Source organism: Microcaecilia unicolor, chromosome 2 (genome assembly GCF_901765095.1).
Source record: "Microcaecilia unicolor chromosome 2, aMicUni1.1, whole genome shotgun sequence".
Taxonomy (NCBI): Eukaryota; Metazoa; Chordata; class Amphibia; order Gymnophiona; family Siphonopidae; genus Microcaecilia; species Microcaecilia unicolor.
In genome coordinates, this window is record NC_044032.1 from 226,602,822 (window position 1) to 226,623,877 (window position 21,056).

The 21,056-nt window shown below is 40.7% G+C and overlaps 1 protein-coding gene across 1 annotated transcript in view; it reads left to right on the forward strand.

The window, feature by feature from the left end:
* MUSK (muscle associated receptor tyrosine kinase) overlaps positions 1-21,056 on the forward strand; it is a 223,407-nt gene that overhangs the window by 18,532 nt on the left and 183,819 nt on the right. The window contains 1 exon segment of the mRNA XM_030193747.1: positions 11,378-11,504. Within this exon segment, the coding sequence (XP_030049607.1) occupies positions 11,378-11,504 (127 nt within the window).

A 21,056-nucleotide genomic window follows, 5' to 3' on the forward strand; every position in this document is an offset into this window, starting at 1 on the left:
GATAAGAGATCAGGAAATCTTACCCCTCTCTGCAATTTAGGTAATTTTAGTTTACCTAAGGAAATTCCACAGAAAATCAGAGAGTAATTTTTCCAACTTTTTATAAAAAATACTAGGAAAAAGGAGAGGAATCATACTCAAAGCATATGTAATTTTAGGTACTATTATCATTTTGATAGTGTCTACACCCCACCAGGTTAAGTTGAGTAGGGACCAGGATGAAAGAGAATTTTCAACCTTAGCTATAATTTTGTCAGAGTTGATTTTGATGGTGGTAGGGAGATCCCTATCAAAAAAAACCACCCAAATATTTAATAGAGGAGACTACCCATTTAAGGGGATAACCTGGAATAGTAAAAGGAATACAGGTATCATTTAAAGGCATCAATCCAGTTTTATCCCAATTGATTTTATAGCCTGACAACCTTGAAAAATGAGAGATTAGCTTAATAAGTGCTTTCATAGATGTCTGTGGTTTAGCAAGATATAACATCATTGTCAGCATATGCTGAAAGCTTGAACTCCTCCCTCCCCATGAAAACACAAACAACATCATATGAATTTCGAATAGCTACCAAAAGGGGCTCAAGAGCCAAATTGAATAGTAGAGGAGATATAGGGCAACCTTGTCTGGTGCCTCTGTGTAATGTAAATGTAGCAGACAGCTCACCATTAGCTGCAATTCATGCAGTTGGTAATGAATACAATAGGTGTAACATGTGTAGGAAGGGCTCAGGGAAACCAAAATGTCTGAGTACATTAAACAAGTATTTCCACTCCACCCGGTCAAAGGCTTTTTCAGCATCTAGGGAAACAGATAGGATAGGGTAATCTATAGACCGAGTGGAGTGGATGAGATGACACAATAATCTAGTATTATCAGCACCATATCTGAGTTTTACAAAACCAGCTTGATCTCTATGTATGAGTGATTGGATAATGGTCTCCATTCTGCAGCACAATAGTTTTCTATACATTTTGTAGTCTGTATTTAACAATGAGATCGGTCTATAATTCTGCACAAGAGAACAATCTCTATTAGATTTTGGAAGCACTACAATGTTAGCGTCCAAAAAATGGCCTGGAGATGATGAGTCTAGTAAAGCTTGATAATAAGACATCAAATGAGTTGAGATAGAAGCAGAGAATAATTTATAAAATTCCACTGGCAGCCCATCAGGACCTGGTGCTTTTGATGGAGGCAATATTTTGATTGCAGAGATTCTCTTCATGAGAAATGGGTTGATTAAGCTGGCATGTTTGCTGCTCAGAGAGGCGAGGAAGATTTAATGATGACAGAAATTTAGAAGTTTCAGTATCTTGAGCTATACATTCTGAAGAATATAATGACGTATAGAATGATTCAAAAGCTTCAAGTATTTGAGAAGAAGAAGCCAAGGAAGCTCCTGCAGGTGATAGGATTGTAGTTATACGTTGCTTTGTTCTTTTGCCTTTAAGATAAGATGCTAGTAATTTACCAGCTTTGTTGGATTCTGTATAATATGTAGCATTTTGTTTAAAAGTGATGATACTGGTAATGCTTAACAAAATGGAATTATACTGCATTTTAAGAAGCCTGAGTTTTTGAAGTGTAGACTTAGATGATGATGTGTATAAAGGTATTTCAAGTTGGTGAATTTCTTCCTCAAGTTTAGTAATTTTAGCATTGTTGGTTTTGCGAAGATGAGATTTATAGCTAATTATTTCACTTCTTAGCCAAGTCTTAAATGCTTCCCACATTGTTATATATGATGGTACAGAGTCTTTGTTATTTGCAAAAAATTCCGTATATTTCTGGGAAATGTGTTGCAGAAATGCTGAATCCGAGAGCAGAGTAGTATTGAGTCTCCAAAAAAGAAGATTTGTTTTATTAAAAGACCAATTGAAATCACAAGATATTGCTGCATGGTCAGAGATTGATATTTCATGTATCTGTGCAGCAGATAACATAGGGATCAAGTCTTTGGTGCCCCAAAAATAGTCAATTCTTGAATAAGTTTGATATGGAGCGGAGAAAAAAGAATAAACTCTAGATGTTGGATAGATTAATCTCCATAAATCAGACCATCCATTGGATTGCAAAAGAGTATTTAGTGAATTTCGAACTTTGAGTCTGGCAGGTCTACAGTTTGAAAGGATCAATTGGAAAATTAACATCTCCTCCAATTATAGTGTGACAAGTAAGAGCATTCGATCCAGAGATATTAATTTTGTGGAAACAATTAGGGTCATCAACATTTGGAGCATAGACATTGATTAATTTTATAGGTTTACCCTCTAAAGAACCTTCTAACCTAGACCATCTGCCTTCATTATCATTAATATGAGAAATTAGTTGGAAAGGCAAGGATTTTCTAATAACGCCATTTTTACGAGCATTTGCTGGACTTATAAAGCATTGATCAAACCAGTTATCTAGAAGTTTGGAACCTTCTTGTGCATCTAAATGAGTTTCTTGCAAGAAACAAATATCAGAATTTTTCTTTTTCAGGTAAAATAGGATCCCTTTAATATTAAGGGATAATATTCATAGTTTCATCATTGATAACATATAAGCTCAGCATCCAGTTAAACAGTTCAATGTAGATATGCATGAAGAGAAGATTGTGAATAATTGGCAGGCTTAAGATCCTCAAATATAAAAAAATCAATGAGTAAAACAAAATGAAGACTAATCTTGGTAAGTGAAGAGAATAAAGACAAGAAGACCATTTGGTCCATAGATAAGGAGAGTGAAAACCAATTATAGGGCACATGTATCCAGATCAGACACAAAGAAAGAGCTTAAGCCAGTATAAAGTAATATGATAGCACATATAACAGGAATGTGAATTTAGCTTTAGAAAGCCATCAGAGAGAGAAACTTTTAGCATGGCACTTACAAACAGGCTGATTGACCAAGCTAACACTTGGTGTCAGAGGAATCTTTGTCAAGAACGTTTTGTAGCTCAGCAGGATCGTTATAATGTTTAGTATTATTTTGAAAGGTTACCCTCATGGTTGCAGGATACAGGAGACCGTATTGTGTGCCAATAGCTTTAAGTTTAGGGCATAGTTCAAGAAACATCTTCCTTTTTTTTGGCTGTGGGCTTGGAGAAATCTGGTACTAAAAGAATTTTCACTCCAGCGAACATCAAAGGAGATTTTGAATGAATAGCATTCAGTAAGAACAATAATTGATCATGTCGAAGAAATTTAGTGATTATAGGTCATGGATAGGTTTTTCCAGGAATAGGCCTCGACACGATGCGGTGAGCACGTTCTATATCTAAACTTGTGTCGGTTGGAAGAGCAGCGATTTTAATGAAGAATGTTTTCAAAAATTGTATCATGTTCTTACCCTCAGATTGTTCAGATACTCCTAAAATTTGGATATTATTTCTTCTAATTTGATTAGAACTCCTGCTGCATGAGTTCAATTTTGTTCAGCTTATGGTTCATTTCCAGGTGAAGTACGTCATTCGCTGACATGCGGTCTTCAAGAAATTCAATTCTGGCATTAAATTGAGTAAGTTGAGTAGAAATTGTGATTAATTCTGACTTAATTTCAGAGGTGGTGTTGAGATGTTGTTGCATTAGGATATGAAACGCTTTAATGTCGTCCGCAAGAGACTCAGCCTTATCGCGTGGTAATGGCAACTGCAGGGCCTTCTCAGGCGTGGAGAAATCAGTTTTGTTTCTTTAAGAGGCTGAATGTAGTGAAGAAGAGCCTTCATTCCTATTAGAGTCTGACGACATCCTGTTAGAACGGCTTTCCTAGCATCAAAAAGAGGTGCTGAGCTGTTGTATCGTATTATTAGAAAGGAAGCTGGCAGGAGAGAAAGCTCTATGCGTCCATGCTGGATGAAGTCATGTGACCCCCCCCCTTGTGGTGGAAGTTTTTATTATTTTTTAAAATTCTGTTTGGTGTTGTCTCCACCTGAATTATATTGTTGTACTGGCAACTAGTTTTCCTGTGATATCATCTGCTGTATTCCCTGTTGTTGAGACTTTGTCTCGGAGGGGGTGTTTAGCTTTGAGGCTATGCTTCCTGTCTTTTTTCGTTTTTCATTGGTGCTGGGGTGGGTTTTTTTTTTTTTGTATTATATTTGAGTTTGTGTATAAATCATTCACATGTATGCCAGCAAGTTGAGCAGGGAATTTTGGTTTTTGATTATATGGTAGTTTCCCTTGTTTCCTCTATGGATTGTGTATTTTTGACAAGATCCTTTACTACAATGCCTGGAGCTAGTTGGGGGTAAGGGAGCATTAACTAAAGGAGGAAAATTCTTATATAGTTGCAAAAAAGACTGTTGGGGTGAGAACTCAAGAAACGCCAGTTTTGATTGATTATAAGCCTAAAGGAGGAAACAGCTAAGTCAGCAAAGGTGAAGTTTTTCTTAATAATAATAATAATAATTCTCTTTTCTTGCTTCCTGCCACACCAGTCCAGATGGACAGGATATGATTTTCCCTCCCTCAGATAGAAACAGATTGAAACTGCTGTCTTTCCTATATAAGTTGGTGCAGCTGGGAAGCTAATTCTATTGCCACAGCTGACTGGGGCTGTGCATAGGTAAAATCTTTTGGTTTATTTTCTGATTTTTTTTTTTATTTTTCTCAACTAGCTGGTGTTTTTTGGTATATTTTAATAACTTTTTTAACATGCATTAGAACCTTTTAACACATGCAAATCGATTGTACATACATGAATTCTTAGGTGAAAGCTTGTTAAATCAATTTCATTTGCACTACATTTTTGAAGATATGCTAATGAATGCACATCCCTACAGCTGACCTTTTTGTTGCCTCTGCCTCAGGCAACTAGCCAGCACTGCCAACCTTCCACTCCTCTCTAGTTCCCTTGGGCAACTGGAGAAAGAATCTAAGAAGTTGTTCTTACCCTTCATCTTCTGCCTTTATCCTAGTACTGTGATTGTTGTGAAATAAACAACATTGGGTTGTCCAAGAGTGGGTTTTGGACTGGTCTGGAGGACTCAAAGAAAGAAAATTATCCAGTAAGAGTAATTTTGGGTTCCTCTTTGCCCTTTATGGAGGAGTAGCCTAGTGGTTACTGCAGCAGACTTTGATCCTGGGGAACTGTGTTCAATTCCCACTGCAGCTCCTGGTGACTCTGGGCAAGTCACTTAACCCTTTATTGCCCCAGGTACAAAATAAGTATCTGAATATAATATGTAAACTGCTTTGAATGTAGTTGCAAAAACCACAGAAAGGCAGTATATCAAGTCCCATTCCTTTCCCTTATTAGATATAGTAGGATGCAAAATTGAAAATATAATGCAGTGAGACCACACTTTTATGTGACTTGAATGAAAGGAAGGGTGGACAGTAGAGGATGCAATTTTTGAAAGCTAACCCCCAAATTCTACAAAAGTCATCAAAATTTGTGCACACTAATTTGGGCATGTGTCCAATTTGCATGTGCCAAATTAATAGAATAATATAATTGACTTTTTAACAAGCAATTATTGGCACTAATTAGATTTAATTAGAATCTATATGCGTACATTTAGGTGCAGGATCCACGCCTAAAGTTTACATGCGAGTGAACAAAAGGGATGTGGAAATGAGAAGGTCATAGGTGGAATGGGGGTGTTCCTTGCATTTACACATGTTGTTATAGAATATGGGGGATACGCACCCAATTTAGGTGTGTACTTTTGCATCACATTTCAGTTGGTGCAAATGGCTGCACCTAAATTTAGGCATGATCCCCGGGCGTAAGCACAATTCTATAAACTACGCCTAACTTTAAGCACAGCTTAAAGCATAGCACTTTTTCGGTGCTGCTTTTTTTGGCACCATATATAGAATTTACCCCTAAATGACTCCTTGTTAACTGATTAATCAACTGAGGTGCAGCTAGAGAAAGTAAAGAATATCTGGAAATTAATGGTAAGAGGGAAACACCAAAGCCAGAAGACTGCTAGGCTGCATAGAGACAGGCATAACCTGAATAGAAGAAAAGAGGTGTTAATGCTCCTGTTTTGATCACTGGTGGATATTGTTTATTTATTTATTTATTTATTTATTTATTTATTTATTTATTTATTTATTCCACTCTTTATACCACCCATCTAGAGTGGTTTACAATACTTCAGTTATCAAATAAAAGCATGCAATAAAACATGTTAAAATTCTAAGCATTAAAAGAATAACATAACTACTGGGCATTCAAATGGCAGATGAAATTTAGTGTGGACAAATGCAAGGTGATACACATTGGAAAGAATAATCCGAATCACAGTTACCTGATGCTGGGGTCCACCTTGGGGGTCAGCGCTCAAGAAAAAGATCTGGGTGTAATTAAACTCTGGAATTCGTTGCCAGAGAATGTGGTAAAGGTGGTTAGCTTAGCAGAGTTTTAAAAAGGTTTGGACGGCTTCCTAAAGGAAAAGTCCATAGACCATTATTAAATTGACTTGGGGAAAATCCACTGCTTATTGATAAGCAGCATACTATGTAATGAGCTTTTTTGGGATCTTGCCAGGTATTTGTGACCTAGATTGGCCACTGTTGGAAACAAGATGCTGGGCTTGATGGACCTTTGGTCTGTCCCAGTGTGGAAATACTTATGCAGTCAGAACCAGAGCTGGCATCTGGCACCAATCACAGTTTTAGCGCTATTTTATATCCTCCTAAGACCCCCCCAATGTATCTACAGTGATGTGAAAAGCACCTACCTCCCCCCCCCCCCGATTTCCCTATTATTGTATATATGTCACACTGAATGATTTCTGATCTTTAGACAAAATGTAATATTAAACAAAGGGACCCTGAGTAAACACATAACACAGTTTTTTAAAATTATTACTTCATTTATTTAAAAAACAAGGGGCCCCTTTTATGAAGCTACGGCAAAAGGGGCCTGCGCTGGCATCGGCATGTAAAAGGTAGGGTCTTTCTTTTTTTCAGGAAATAGCCAAGCGGTACGTGAAGCACTTGCAGTGTGGCCATTTCTGGGGGGAGCCCTTACTGCCACCCATTGAGGTGGCGGTAAGAGCTCCCATGCTAACCCAGTGGTAACCACACACCAGCACTATAAAAATAAATATATTTTTGTAGCACCAGATATGACGTGCGCTGGGGGTGAGAACTACCTTTCTAGCAAGCAGTAAGCCCATGTTGGGTTTACCACCACTCTGCAAAAGAAGCCCAAAGTTACCAAACACCCATATCACCCAAGTGAAAAATTAACTGGCCTTTAAATTAATAAATGGTTGCACCACCTTTAGCTGAAATAATTGCAACCTAATGCTTCCTATAATTTGTTATCAGTCTTTCACATCACTGTGGAGGAATTTTAGCTTGCTCTACTTTGTAGAACAACTTTAATTCAAACACATTCATAGGTTTTCATGCATGAACTGCTCATTTCAGGTCCTGCCCCAGTATCTCTTTTGGGTTCAGGTCAGGACTTTGACTAGGCCGCTCCACAACCCAAATTTTGTTTGTCCTCAATCTCTCAGATTTAGACTTGCTTTTGTGTTATGGATCATTGTCTTGCCGCAATAACCCAATCATGCTTCATCTTCAGCTGACAGACAAATGACAGACAATCATAAGTACATAAGTATTGCCATACTGGGAAAGACCAAAGGTCCATAAAGCCCAGCATCCTGTTTCCAACAGTGGCCAATCCAGGTCACAAATATCTAACAAGATCCCAGTCACCTTAAGAATTTTCTGGTACTGTGCAGAATTTATGGTTACTTCAATAATGGCAAATTTTCCAAGTGCTGAGGCAGCAAATCATCCTCACACCACAACTCAACCACCATCATGTTTGACTGCTGGTATGATGTTTACTTATTTATTTACTTATTTGTGACATTTATATCCCACATTATCCCAAACAAGTTTGAGTTCAATGTGGCTTACAATAAACAGTATAGGATACATAACAAAGAATAATGCATAATTATTATAATTATATAATGTGACCGTGCATGCTCAGTTTCACTAAAACCAAGCATGAATGTGACATGAGGGGGAAGTAGGGTGTAGAGAACAATGCTGTAGAAAGGCTTCAGATGGCGGGGTTTGAGGACCCTGCCAGCCAAGGTATGTAGGGTTGCGGCAGGGAGGCAGACCACACTGTGCCCCCCTACTTTGGGCTCCAGACCCCCCCCAAACGTGGAGGTCTGGTTACGCCGCTGGTCATAGCACAGGCCACTTTATAGTACAGCTTAGTGAAAGGTCCATCCAGTCTGCCCAACATGGCAGCCAGATTTGTACCTGCATTAGTCCTAAGTAGACTTGATTATGGAAATTCTTTATTGGATGGTTTACCTAAATATTCTATAAATATTCTATAACTCACTTACAAAACATACAAAATAGAGCAATTAAAATTATTACAGGGGCTACGAGATCTGATCATGTTACACTGGTTACCATACCTTTATCAAGCAAAGTATAAGATGTTCGTTTTGATCTATAGAGCATTCCACCGTGGACTTCCACAGTACCTAAGCAATTTATTGATTCCTTATTGCTACTACTACTACTACTACTACTTATAATTTCTAAAGCACTACTAGACGTACGCAGCGCTGTACACTTGAACATGAAGAGACAGTCCCTGCTCGACAGAGCTTACAATCTAATTAGGACAGACATATCCCCTTGTCTCTAGATTAGACCTAACAAGAGATTCAGCATTTTTATATCAAGCTCCAGCTATATGGAACTCCTTGCTCCAGTACATATGTCTAGAGGCTAATTTACCTATTTCAAAAAGAATCTCAACACCAGTAGCACTTTCAAAGACTTGGATATCTGTACAGAGTTAACCCCAATTGCTTATCCCTATTTCTTCTATCCATGTTGATGTAAGTACATAAGAGCATAAGAGTAGCCATACTGGGTCAGACCAATGGTCCATCTAGCCCAGTATCCTGTTTTCCAAACAGTGGCCAAACCAAGTCACAAGTACCTAGCAGAAACCCAAATCATGGCAACACTTCATACTACAAATCCCAGGGCAAGCAGTTGCTTCCCATGTCTGTCTCAATAGCAGACTATAGACTTTTCCTCCAGGAATTTGTCCAAACCTTTCTGAATCCCCAGTATGCTAACCGCTGTTACCACCTCCTCTGGCCAAGAGTTCCACAGCTTAACTATTCATTGAGTGAAAAAATATTTCCTCCTATTTGTTTTAAACCTATTTCCATGTAACTTCCTCAAGTGTCCCCTAGTCTTTATACTTTTGGAACGAGTAAAAAATCAATTTAGTTCTACTCATTCTACACCACTCAGGATTTTATAGACCTCAATCATATCTCCCCTCAGCCATCTCTTTTCTAAGCTGAAGAGCCCTAACCTCTTTAGCCTTTCCTCATACGAGAGGAGTTCCATCCCCTTTATCATTTTGATCGCTCTTCTTTGAACCTTTTCTAATTCTGTTATATCTTTTTTGAGATACAGCGACCAGAACTGAACGCAATACTCAAGATGCAGATGCACCATGGAGCGATACAAAGGCATTATAGTATTTTCGGTTTTATTCACCATCCCTTTCCTAATAATTCCTAGCATCCTGTTTGCTTTTTTGGCCACCGCCGCACACTGAGTAGAAGATTTCAACGTATTATCTACAAGCCAATCAGCATTTTTAACATCACTTAAGAAGCAATAATGAACACCAATTGGCAAACATTAGAATTTATGCACACAACTCACTAAAAGTATTCTGTAACGCAGAGTGACTAAACTCTAATACAGTCGAAAAGGGGCATGGTTATAGATGGGGAAATGGGCATTTCATGGGCATCCCAAAATTTATGTGCATTGTAATAGAATGTGACCCAGTGCGCCTACCACCCAGAAACAGTTCCAGTTTTCCCGATCCTATTTAAATTTACATTACTCAGATTGCAACGGCCTTAAATACAAGTCTACCTACGCATCCAGGTTCTCCTTCATAGGAACACAGCTATGGAATGCACTACCCAAAATCTTAAAATCAACTCAGAACCATCTAAATTTCAGGAAATTACTGAAGACCACCTTGTTTAAGAAGGCTTACCTTCCTGACCCAACCTAACGTACCTTTTCTTTGATACAGCAAAATCCATGGACCTTATCATCTTTTTCATTTTTATTATCTTTGTTGTCCTATTTGATACCTATATATTTACTATTTTACTATTACATTGTTTAATTTTATTTTATTGATCTGTAGCCTGTAGGTCTTGTGTAAGCCACATTGAGCCTACAACTAGCAGGAAAATGTGGGGTATAAATGTGTTAAATAAATAAACCTACACACCGGTATTTATGCCACATTTTCCTTGGTGTAAGTGGATGCACATCGTTCTAGGCACTGCGATATCAACTAAATCTAGGTGCCACTTATAGAATATGTGTGTAGAATATGCTTAGGTGGAAATTTGTTCTGCGCAGATTTTTCAGGTGCCATATATAAAATCTAGCCCTTAATATATATATATATTTAGATTTGCTCACACCTTTGTCAGTAGTAGCTCAAGGTGAGTTACATTCAGGTACACTGGATATTTTTTCTGTCCCAGGAGAGCTCACAATCTAAGCTTGTACGTGAGATAATGGAGGGTTAAGTGACTTGCTGAAGCTCACAAGGAGCAGCAGTGAGATTTGAACCTGCCACCTCTGGATTGCAAGACCAGTGCTCTAACCACTAGGCTACTCCTCCACTTAATGCTCTAAGACTATAGAATATTGTCAGTTAGGTACAAACATTTACATCAGTATAAGTGCTTGTGCCTAAAGGGAGGTGTAACTGCAGATTTACGCTAATATTCTTTAATTTCAATTATGCGCATAATTGCTATCATAAAATGTGTGCTTAGGGCACACACTTTAGGTGACCTTTTGAGAATTCCCCCCTAAATATATGTATCTTTGGTTGTGTCATTATCCAGAGAAAGGAACCTAACAAATATATTACAATAAACAGATTATTCAAGAGCTCAATGGCCTTCATAACTGTACCTGGAGTCACAACATTTAAATTACACAGATCTGTTCCAGCAGATGCAGGCAGATGCTCACAGCTGGAATATACCCAACTGCCTCTTGCAAGCATTTTGTGATCTGAAGACTACATGTGTATAGCCTGTCTGTGCTTTTTAAAAATAATTTTTGAAGATCAGAAAAACATCAGAGTTTTGACCTTTTACCCCCCCCCCCCCCCCAAAAGAAAATCATCACATTATGAAACCTCAGAGATAAGTAGTAGTAGTAGTAGAAACGCAAAACCTGAGGCAGGGTAAGTCATATGGATTTGAATAAGTCTAGGACTAGATCGGAAGCAGATAGTTCTATATTTTATCATTGCTCCCATGCTATCATGGCCTTTGAGATTCTTTTATTTCCCCTTTTTTTTTTTGCCTAGCACCTTTCATCACCACTCCTCTTGAAACACTGGATGCATTAGTGGAAGAGGTCGCCACCTTCATGTGTGCAGTGGACTCTTACCCTGAGCCAGAAATAACCTGGACACGTAATAGCATTCCTATAAGGTAGGTGCTTTCAAGACTGATGAGCATGTCAGGTGCAGTCACGTTTGCATTTGTACATCCTATTTGAAAGGTCATTTTATTGAATGTTTTGGAGGAAGAAGAACATTTGGATTGGGGTAGGTGGTTTTTGTGCCATGATAGGGGCAAATTACTCTGGGGTGCATTGTAACAGGAATGGGGTGTGTAGGGGTAGTGGGCTGAGTGAGAGGGAATGGAAGGTGGGTGGTGCAGATTTAAATATAAAGAATTGGTTTAGGGAATGTTTTAAGGTTTGTGTTTATATGTATGGCTAATAATTAGAAATAAATCAAAACATAGAAAAGAAAATAAGATGATACCTTTTTTTTATTGGACTAACAATACATTTTTTCATTAGCTTTCAAAGGTAACCCTTCTTCAGATCAGAAATAAGCATTGTGTGTAGCTATATATCACACTGGGAAATAGATTTGATGAAAGTATAAAAGAAATATATAAAATGAAATGGTCGTTCACAGCACATCGGTGGCACTTATGAACAAATGGGGTAATTTTCTAAGCAATCTATCTGCATATGAATAACTTAAGATGCCAAGATCTTCCTGTTTGACCACGCCTTACTCAGCTCTGTTAAAAGTAGGCATGAGCTTCCGTAGCACACAAACTTTTATCAGCTGGGCCAACACTTCTACTAGATGAACTTGGTGGTCACCTACTGTACCAAGGTTGGAGGTGGGTTGGGAGGCAGAATATAGAGTAATCTGAGAATTTCCTTTCCCAATCAGCAGCCAGTGGAACAGTGGAAACAATTAGGCAAGCAATTAGCTAAACAAAAAGGCATTGGACCTCAGCACATGTGTGAGCTGAAGGCCTGCTGCATCTCTGCCCATGCTGATGCAGACTTCCTGTTATGGAGTGGGTGGAACATGGCAGCCTTCAGTGCATGCATGTGCTGAGGCCTCATCCTTACCTTGTTGTTTAGCTGCGGATTGCCTGCTACTTCCCCTGTTCTGCCTGCAGGTGACACTGACACCGCAGCAACGGGACAGAGGGTAAGAAAGGAGATGCTGAACCATCAAGTAGTGGATACTGGGATGGATGAGGATTATGGGAAGAGATGCTGGAACTGCTAGGAGGGAAAAGGTAATAAGAGCAGAGAGGGTGGATTTGCGATCCATGAGGAAGGGGGGATAGGTGAGTGGTGTGCTGAGGCCAGCTTGCACCGGCTCACCGAGACGGTGTTACATTTTTTATGTGAACTTTGCAAGGCCAGTTGTTGCGCCCTCATAAGCATCTAGCTCATGGAGCGAAGAGAGGTCACAGCAGCTCACTTTCCTCCTCCTGCGCCAGCTTAGACCAGCTGTTTATGTGAAACGTGATCCTGTAGTTTCATATAAATAGTTGGTCGGTCTATGTCGGCATACCGACATACCAAGTCACATGCATTGGGACCCCAATTCCAGCTCACATGGCAAAGCCCCACTCCTCTCATGCATTGAGGAGGAGGCGACCTTGGCATCTGGCCATGGGCAGGCGCCCCGGTATCCAGTAATCTTCCCTTTCCTCCTCCTCCCTTCCATTTCCAGCGTCTGTCCTTCTCCACCCCTCCCCCATTCCTGTAACTTTTTTTTCTTGCTGCCAGACCCGGTAGCAGCAGTGCTTCCATTGAATCATCCTGTCTCAGGGCTTTGGGACTCCCGTATGACTCATCCTGCCTTTACTGATGTAACTTCCTGCTTCAGTGCTTCTTTAAGGGTGGGTCACATTACAGGGAAGGCCCAAAACCCAGAGGCAGGCTGATTCAATGGAAGCCATAGAGAACAGGATATGGCATGCCAAAAGTGACAGTCACAGCGGTTGGGTCTCTGCTTCCCTTCCCCGCTCGCAGCCATCTCCCCGGCTGTACCGTATACTCAAATCAAAGCAAACATGATCTGCTATATCTGTGTTGTCATTCTTTATTGTTGGTGGCATTTTTATTTAATCTCACTTATATTTTCAAACATGCTGGCTTGTGCAGTATATGGATGTACATAGAGGAAGTATAATAATGGAATAACTTCCCATAGGTAAAGTAGTAATTTGTTATAAATCGTAATCGTTGTGTGATTTGGAGGAGTTGGTTATAGGGATACCCTAGCATGTGTTATATTAGTGCAGAGATTTATTTTCTCCTGGTAAAGGGCCACTAAAACAGACATCATGTTATGAGAAACAGGTGCTCAACATTCAGTTTCTATTTATTTATTTGCTTATTGATAAAATGTATATCCCACATTAAACATAAATTAGGTTGTGTGTGTGTGTGTGTGTGTGTGTGTGTGTGTGTGTGTGTGTGTGTGTAGGGGTAATATTTGTCTCCCAGCTGCACAGACTGGAAACAAAGCAGAAAAGAAAACACCAGGACCAATAGAAATACAAAAATGAAATGCTCAGACAATAAAGATAGAAACAAGTATTTTATTCTTAATTTATTAATTGGAATATGTCAGTTTTTGAAAATATCTTATCTCTGGTATTTTGCATTTCAGTTTCTATCTCTCTATTATGGTTGTGTGCAGCGTCTGACTTCCTGAGGTTTCCAGTTCAGTTTCATGCCTTCATACCTCTATTACTGATGTGTGGTCCCTTGTTTCATATTTGTTGAGGGTCGTCGGTTCTTTTTGTGTCCAACTAAGGCACGTGATTCCCCAAACATGGCATATGACAGAATGCCTAAAATATTTTTTCATACACCGAGGAACCCTCAATTTATGTAAACATGTATAAGTTCATACAAACAGATTCTACAATCTAATTTCTTATGGAAGAGAGTTTGAGGATTCCTAGGGTTCTGAAGAACCCAGTTTGGGAATCACTGGAATAAGGTGTGGTACTCTGCTAGCATATAATGCCTGTGTAGAGATCTTGTTGCAGTCATGTTTGCTTTGTGTTTTTTTTTCAATAGGTAGTATATTGGTGTTTTGGAGCATAGTATAATATTTATAGTGCTGCCTTTTCATGCATAAGGTTGTCGCTTTTTGAGTCTTGGGAGTTAGTGCTGTTAAGGTACGGTAAGGTTCTGAATGTGTTTTTACACAAGTTTCTGTATAGTGTTTTGTAGTGGAGGGATTATATGTTGGCCTACTGTGGTGACACCAAAACTTTAATATAATTTTTAGTTTGTCATAACATCAGACAGGGTTTTAGAAATTGTCGCAGAATCTGTTGTGTGTTGAGGTAGTTGTCTTTATAGCAGATGTGTGTGTAATCAAGTTTAAATCATGAGATACTGCCAGATGAGGGATCTATAATACAGTTGAATTGTTTCCATAGGTTTGTATGTGGTTTAGTGTTGTGTTTGAAATAATTGTGTTTGAAAAATGTAGAACATGATATCCATGAAGACACATGAAGACATTACTTTTAATAAGTGTAGCCAGCAAGTCCTTCCTTGGACCTCAGTCCCTTCACCTACCATTTCAAATTATAAATTGAATGCCTGTGAGAAAAAACCTCACTCATTGACCGTCATTTTCACCTATTGGAGTGGTACATAGCACTCTCTGGATGGGCCACCCTTGGCATCTCTACAACAAAGGTAGAAAAAGAATTTTATTTTTTCTATTTATTGATTGGAATATGCCAGTTTTTGGAATGTTCTTCTGCTAGAAGTAGTATATGACATGGCTGGGGTTGTGAGAAAATCTCACCTCATTTGGCCTTCAACTTCTCCAGCATGAGGTGGTAAATCTCCAGCATTGGGATGGGCCACCCTTGGCATCTCTGGACACAGGTGGAAGAAGTGATTAGTGACGTTTTGTGCGTGGGCCACTTCCTCCTGCCATAGCCAGTGGGGGAAGTGTAAGAGAGAGTGTATCCCTCTTCACAATCTGCTTGTGGTACGGTGGCTAATCCCCCCCCCCCCCCCATGTTTACTTGTTGTAAGGGCATTTATTTTTCCCCCCAGAGATCCACTGCTAGCAAGTAGGCATTCACCACACCGCTGTGGCGCCGCTCCCCAAAGCCTTCCTACTGCTGTGTTCGACCCCGTGGCAACAGGAAGTTATGTCACAGGAACTGGACTGTGGAAGTGGGGAAGTGGGGTAAGCACCGCAGGGGGGTGCCAACCTCTGGATGAGCGCCGCCGCGGTGGCTTACCCTTGCCGCTTACCTCAGCTCCATGCCGCCCCTGAGGCTTTAAATCTTGTACCTCCGGAGGGCCCCGACGTCGCAGCAGCTGGCAGCGTCAGTGACAAGCGCTGCCAACGTCTCCAGCCTTCCTCTTTGCGCTCGTTGGTTCCCTCAAGTGTCCCACCCTCGCAAGGAAATGATGTCAAGAAGAAGGCGGGATACTGAGGGAATGAATGACGCGCAAAGGGAAGGCTGGAGACGTGGCAGTGCTTTCATGACTGGTCTAGATGGTCCCAGCAGAGTAATCAGTAGGGACAGGGAGCCTCCTCCAAATGCCTCTCTTCCCCCGCTCTCTCCGCAACCTGGGCACGTCATCCGGGTCCTTCCCTGCGCCATTCTGAATGGGTCCCAAACTTTCTCTGAAGGGCGAGCCGTCCCTTATTGCTACTATTATGCCCAGTTTTCTAGGGCTTTGATGGTGGATCCGATCCCCTGGTGAGTGTCTGATGTGCTTAATTTTGTTTCACAAATAGAAGCTAATTGTGTGAAAGGAAGCATGCAGTAAGCAACTTTTTGGTAAAGTAGGTATTTATGCCTGTGAATACACAGTACCCCTTCAACTGTGCTTTTTTTTTGTAGTTGCAGATTCCATTCTTTATTTTCTGAAAGAATTGGCAGGGGTTTTTTTCCCCATAACATTCCTGACAGGTACAATTAAGTTGACAAACATCAGCAGGACTGTTGGTTCCTAGTAGCATTAGCCAAGAATGCTAAAAGTTTGCAATAAGACATCCACATCAAAAACTTTGGTATAGGGGATATGCAAGAGGCTCAGTGTCTTGCAGAGGGATTTGTGTTCAATTTTTGTCTCAGGTTTTCTACCAGAATATACACTGTTTCAATGACTTTCAAGCTTGTACACAATATATAAATAAATATTCCTTACTTCAGTGGTGCTTAGGATACTCCGATGGTGTTCACAACCTCTAGGGCAGTGGTTCCCAAAACCTGGTCATGCCGTGATTGCTATTGAGAATGATATATGTTCAGCAATCCCACAAAGATGCACTCCATCTTTCAGCTCCTATTTCCTTTGCATCTTGTGCCACACGGGGGGGGGGGGGGGGGGGGCGCCAACTGACAGTCTGCAGGGGGGCACCAGAGACCCTAGGCACGGCCCTGGTGGGAGGGCTTTGGGACTGGCACTGGCAGCGGTGTGTGAAATGCTACCACTAGCAGCAACCTCTGGAGGGCAAAAAGATGCCTTTATAGGTAAACATGGGCGGAGGGGGGAGCAGATGAGGAAGAAAGTGCTGGTTTGCAGGATGGGGGATGGCAGAAGTGGGACACGGCTGTATCAGGCTCCTCAGAGGAAGGGCTAAGGTCAACCACATGAAACTACATGATGGATAGACATTGAATGGGGTGCGTGTGCCATGGGGTGGGGTTCCCGGGGTTTCCCTCTTGCTAAGCACAGTAAGGGAAGGGCAGTGATGCTCTAGGTGCACCAGTTGTTGTTGTTTTTTTTTTTTTGGGGGGGGGGATAGATCCTGTTGTTAAACAGGAAGATGCTGGACTGTGGGTAGGAGAGAAAGAGCGGTGATACGTTGGATTGCAGGCTAGGATGGTTCAGGGAGGCACAAGATAAGAGGGTCACCTAGAATGGAGTGGAGGAGTAGCCTAGTGGTTAGTGCAGTGGACTTTGATCCTGGGGAACTGGGTTCAATCCCACTGCAGCTCCTTGTAACTCTGTACAAGTGACTTAACCCTCCAGTGCCCCAGGTACAAATAAGTACCTGTATATACTACATAAACCACTTTGAATGTAGTTGCAAAACTTACAAAAAGGTGATATATCAAGCTCCCTTTCCCTACTGCACCAGTATCAGGCATATACAGAAAGCTTTCTGCACACTTGTTTATGTCAAAGGAGAAAAATGGTTACCAGGAACAGCTGCTGACTGGCTAACTCACCTATTGGTGCAAGTGAGTGTGTCTCACTCACACACACAAGGAGTACTCAGGCTGCATATACTGCAGCAGGACATGTTTATCCACTCCTACTCTAGCTGAGATAACATTTAACCCTTTCTCTGACCTCATGTGCAACTTTCTTTTAAATCAATCACCTTACTTTCTAACTCTTCCTACTTTTTTACCCTTCTATATGTTACATCTTTGCTTTACCCTTGTAAATAGTATTCCATGCCATACTTTGTATTGTTTTTGAATATCTTTACTGCTGTAATTGTCTATTGCTCATGCTTGATCTATTCTTACTGTACACCGACTTGAGTGAATTCCTTCAAAAAGGCAGTAAATAAATCCTAATAAATAAATAAAAGTTAACCAGCCAGGAACAGCTGTTGACTGGCTAACTCATATATCGGTTGATAACTGGTCATTTTCAGCGGCATTTAACCAGTTATTGCCAGAAAAAATGCCTGGTTAGCTCCAAAAATAAATCCGTTGACGTTGAAGGCATGAACTGTTAAGTCCTGATATTTGGAACTTAATCGGACAGGCTTAGCGGCCAAATAAGGCTGCATAAAAAGCAAAGCCTATCTTTGCCTGCTAAGCCATGGCCAGTTAAGTCAGAATATCGAATTAACTACTCATGCACTAGCCGGTGTTGAAAAACCCAGATATTCAATGACGGTCGCTGGGTTGAACGGCAGCATTGGGCAGTCAAAATGCTGCCCACTGCTGGATGAATATCGGGCGGTATGTGTCCATGATGCTCTGAAAACTGTGCCAGCTATTTGGCCCTCTTTTACCATTTGCTTGAAATCGCAGGTGCAAAGAAAATGGGCACTTTTAAGATAAACATGTTACATTAATTTTCCAAAAGAAACAACATAAATTTAGAATGAAGTATGCATTCTACAAGCACTTGCGTATTTTACAACCACTGGGGTGATTTGAAAATTGCACTTGTGGAGAGTATTCAAGTACATGTACGTACAATATCACTTATAGCATTACCTTGTATGATAACCCCAATGCATGCACTTGTAGACGACTTTAGTGTAGACATGTTTGAGGGCAGATTTTGGGCAGAATTTAGGCTGAGTCATGTACTTTATAAAACACTCATAAATGTACATGTAATCACTTTAGCTGTGATTTCTTCTGGATTTGTACTTATATTTTATAAGGCCACAAAGGCATCTATGTGTCTCTATAAATCAGAACTATAAACAGTGGTGACAACAGAAGCGATCAATGGTGCACTTAAATCCTTTAATATGTATCTTCAAAGCAACACAACGACTCAACACAGGCTGTGATTCGGCAGATAGGCCTGCCTCAGGAGTCTGAAGATGTTTTTGCTCAACAGATGTGGCACCCAGTGTTCTCAAATAGACAAAGACAAAACATCCAAATGATATGCGTTTCAGAAAAACCACAGTGAACTGGTTCAGATACTGTGGATACAATTCTGATTGCTGCTGCTGAGTGCGATTTGGTGAGTTTTGGTGGAGTGCACTCAGCAGCAGCAGTCAGAGTTGTATCCACAGCATCTGAGCCAGTCCACCGTGGTTTGTCTGAAATGCCCGTGTCAAGTCGTTGTGTTGCTTTGAAGATATCTATTAAAGGATTTACATGCACCATTGATCACTTTTATCTTCTCCACTGTTTCTTGAGTTCCGCTGCGGAGTGTGGAGTTTGTTTTCTGTTTGTTTGGTCTTTATAAATCAGACCACAAATAGGCCTCCTCTTACCCTCTTAGCCCATTCGATCTGTTATAAAATTACCTTCAAAATGACAAGCATTAATTGTTCTAACAACACTAATTTAAGAATTGTATTTGGTGCAAGGGATGTGGATCACTGTTTTGGAGAGAATATGTAAATGAGGACATAGATGCCCATGTGTGCATACAGAGGCATCATTTTGCAAAAATAATGGTGAACTTGGAGATGAATCTAAAACAGACATATCTTCACCCTCCGGCAATGACATGGAAAAACAACTTTCAGAGCAGTGACATCTATGTGTAACTATTTCAAAATGACAAACAGATTTTGTGTGGTAGCACATGGGTCGGAAGATTAGTATTGTGACAAGGCAAGCCCCAGAGATTCCCCAGTGAAGCAGTTGAGCCCAGAACTACGGGTCCCAGAAGTCCTTGCAAGAATGAGAGAAGAGAGTAGTTCTAAAAAAATGGAATAGATTCCCAGCCCCAGCAGGGGGAGCAATGGCTCGAGGCAGGGTGAGCCTGTTATTCCCTTCCCCATTAGAGGAAGAGGGAAGGATGAAGCTCAGTTTCCCTGGCTTCGCCATCAGTATATAATTCCCCCCAGATGTGAGAAGGGGAGAGCAGATTTCCTGGAGGCTCTCAGTCACCAGGAGAGAGGGGAGACGAATGGAGAGAGAGAGAGAGAGATTCCATGGAGTATGTGAAGGAAGGAAGGAAGTAGCCTGCCACTACAGCTGCCTAAGGGAGAGGAGCCAGCTACCATGGAGTGGGAGAATTCAAAGGTTGCCCTGCCCGGCACTTGAAGGCAGTGGAGGAGGCCACACCGGGCGTGGTGCTGAGAGGTGGGAGAAACTGCCAACCCTGCTGTGAAAAGCAGGTGATTTGTGGTATTGGTTTGATGTGCAAAGACTGTCCATGAAGATTTTTTCTGAACTGTTGTGCTATATTGGAAATGTGCTGAACTCTTACTAAACCCTTCTGAAGGAGGGGGAAGGGAAAGCTAATGCCCTAATAGAAGACCTGAGCGTTTGCTGAGGGATTTTGGGACCTGGACTGTACCTTTTTTTTCTTTTGAAGATTATCTTATGAGGACTGTACCTTTTTCTTTTGAAGACTATATTAAGAGGGCTGTACCTTTTGTTTTGTAGAATATATTATGATTTTTGGTATGAAATTGCCTTGATAATAAAATACTTTGGCCCTGAGTCCCAGTATCAGCAGCCTTCTGTCCTGGAACCCTGGGAGCCCCGCAGGCTTGCTGGCTCCACCCAAGAGGAGGAAGCAGACTCCCCCCCTTTACAGTATACATATGGATATTGGCACCGTGCTAATGTGCACGCAGAAAAAATAGCTGGGCCCAATGGTGGCATCCACATGCAAGTGACTGACTGAAATACTTGACTTCCTTATAGCAAAGAATGCTTTATCATCATCGTCATTATCTACATTTGAAGTAGTGTTGTCTAATGCAATGCTTCTCAACCCAGTCCTCGGAGCACACCCAACCAGTCAGGTTTTCAGGATCTCCACAATGAATATGCATGAGAAAGATCTGTATGCACTGCTTCCTTGGTATGCAAATCTATCTTAAGCATATTCATTGTGGAGATCCTGAAAACCTGGCTGGATGGGTGTGCCCCAAGGATTGGGACTTGCATCTTCATCTTAGTTATCATTCATTGTCATAATGTCCAATTACAGAGAAGGATTTCACATATTTGGAATCATTGTCTGTTGTTGTAACATTTTTCATCTGT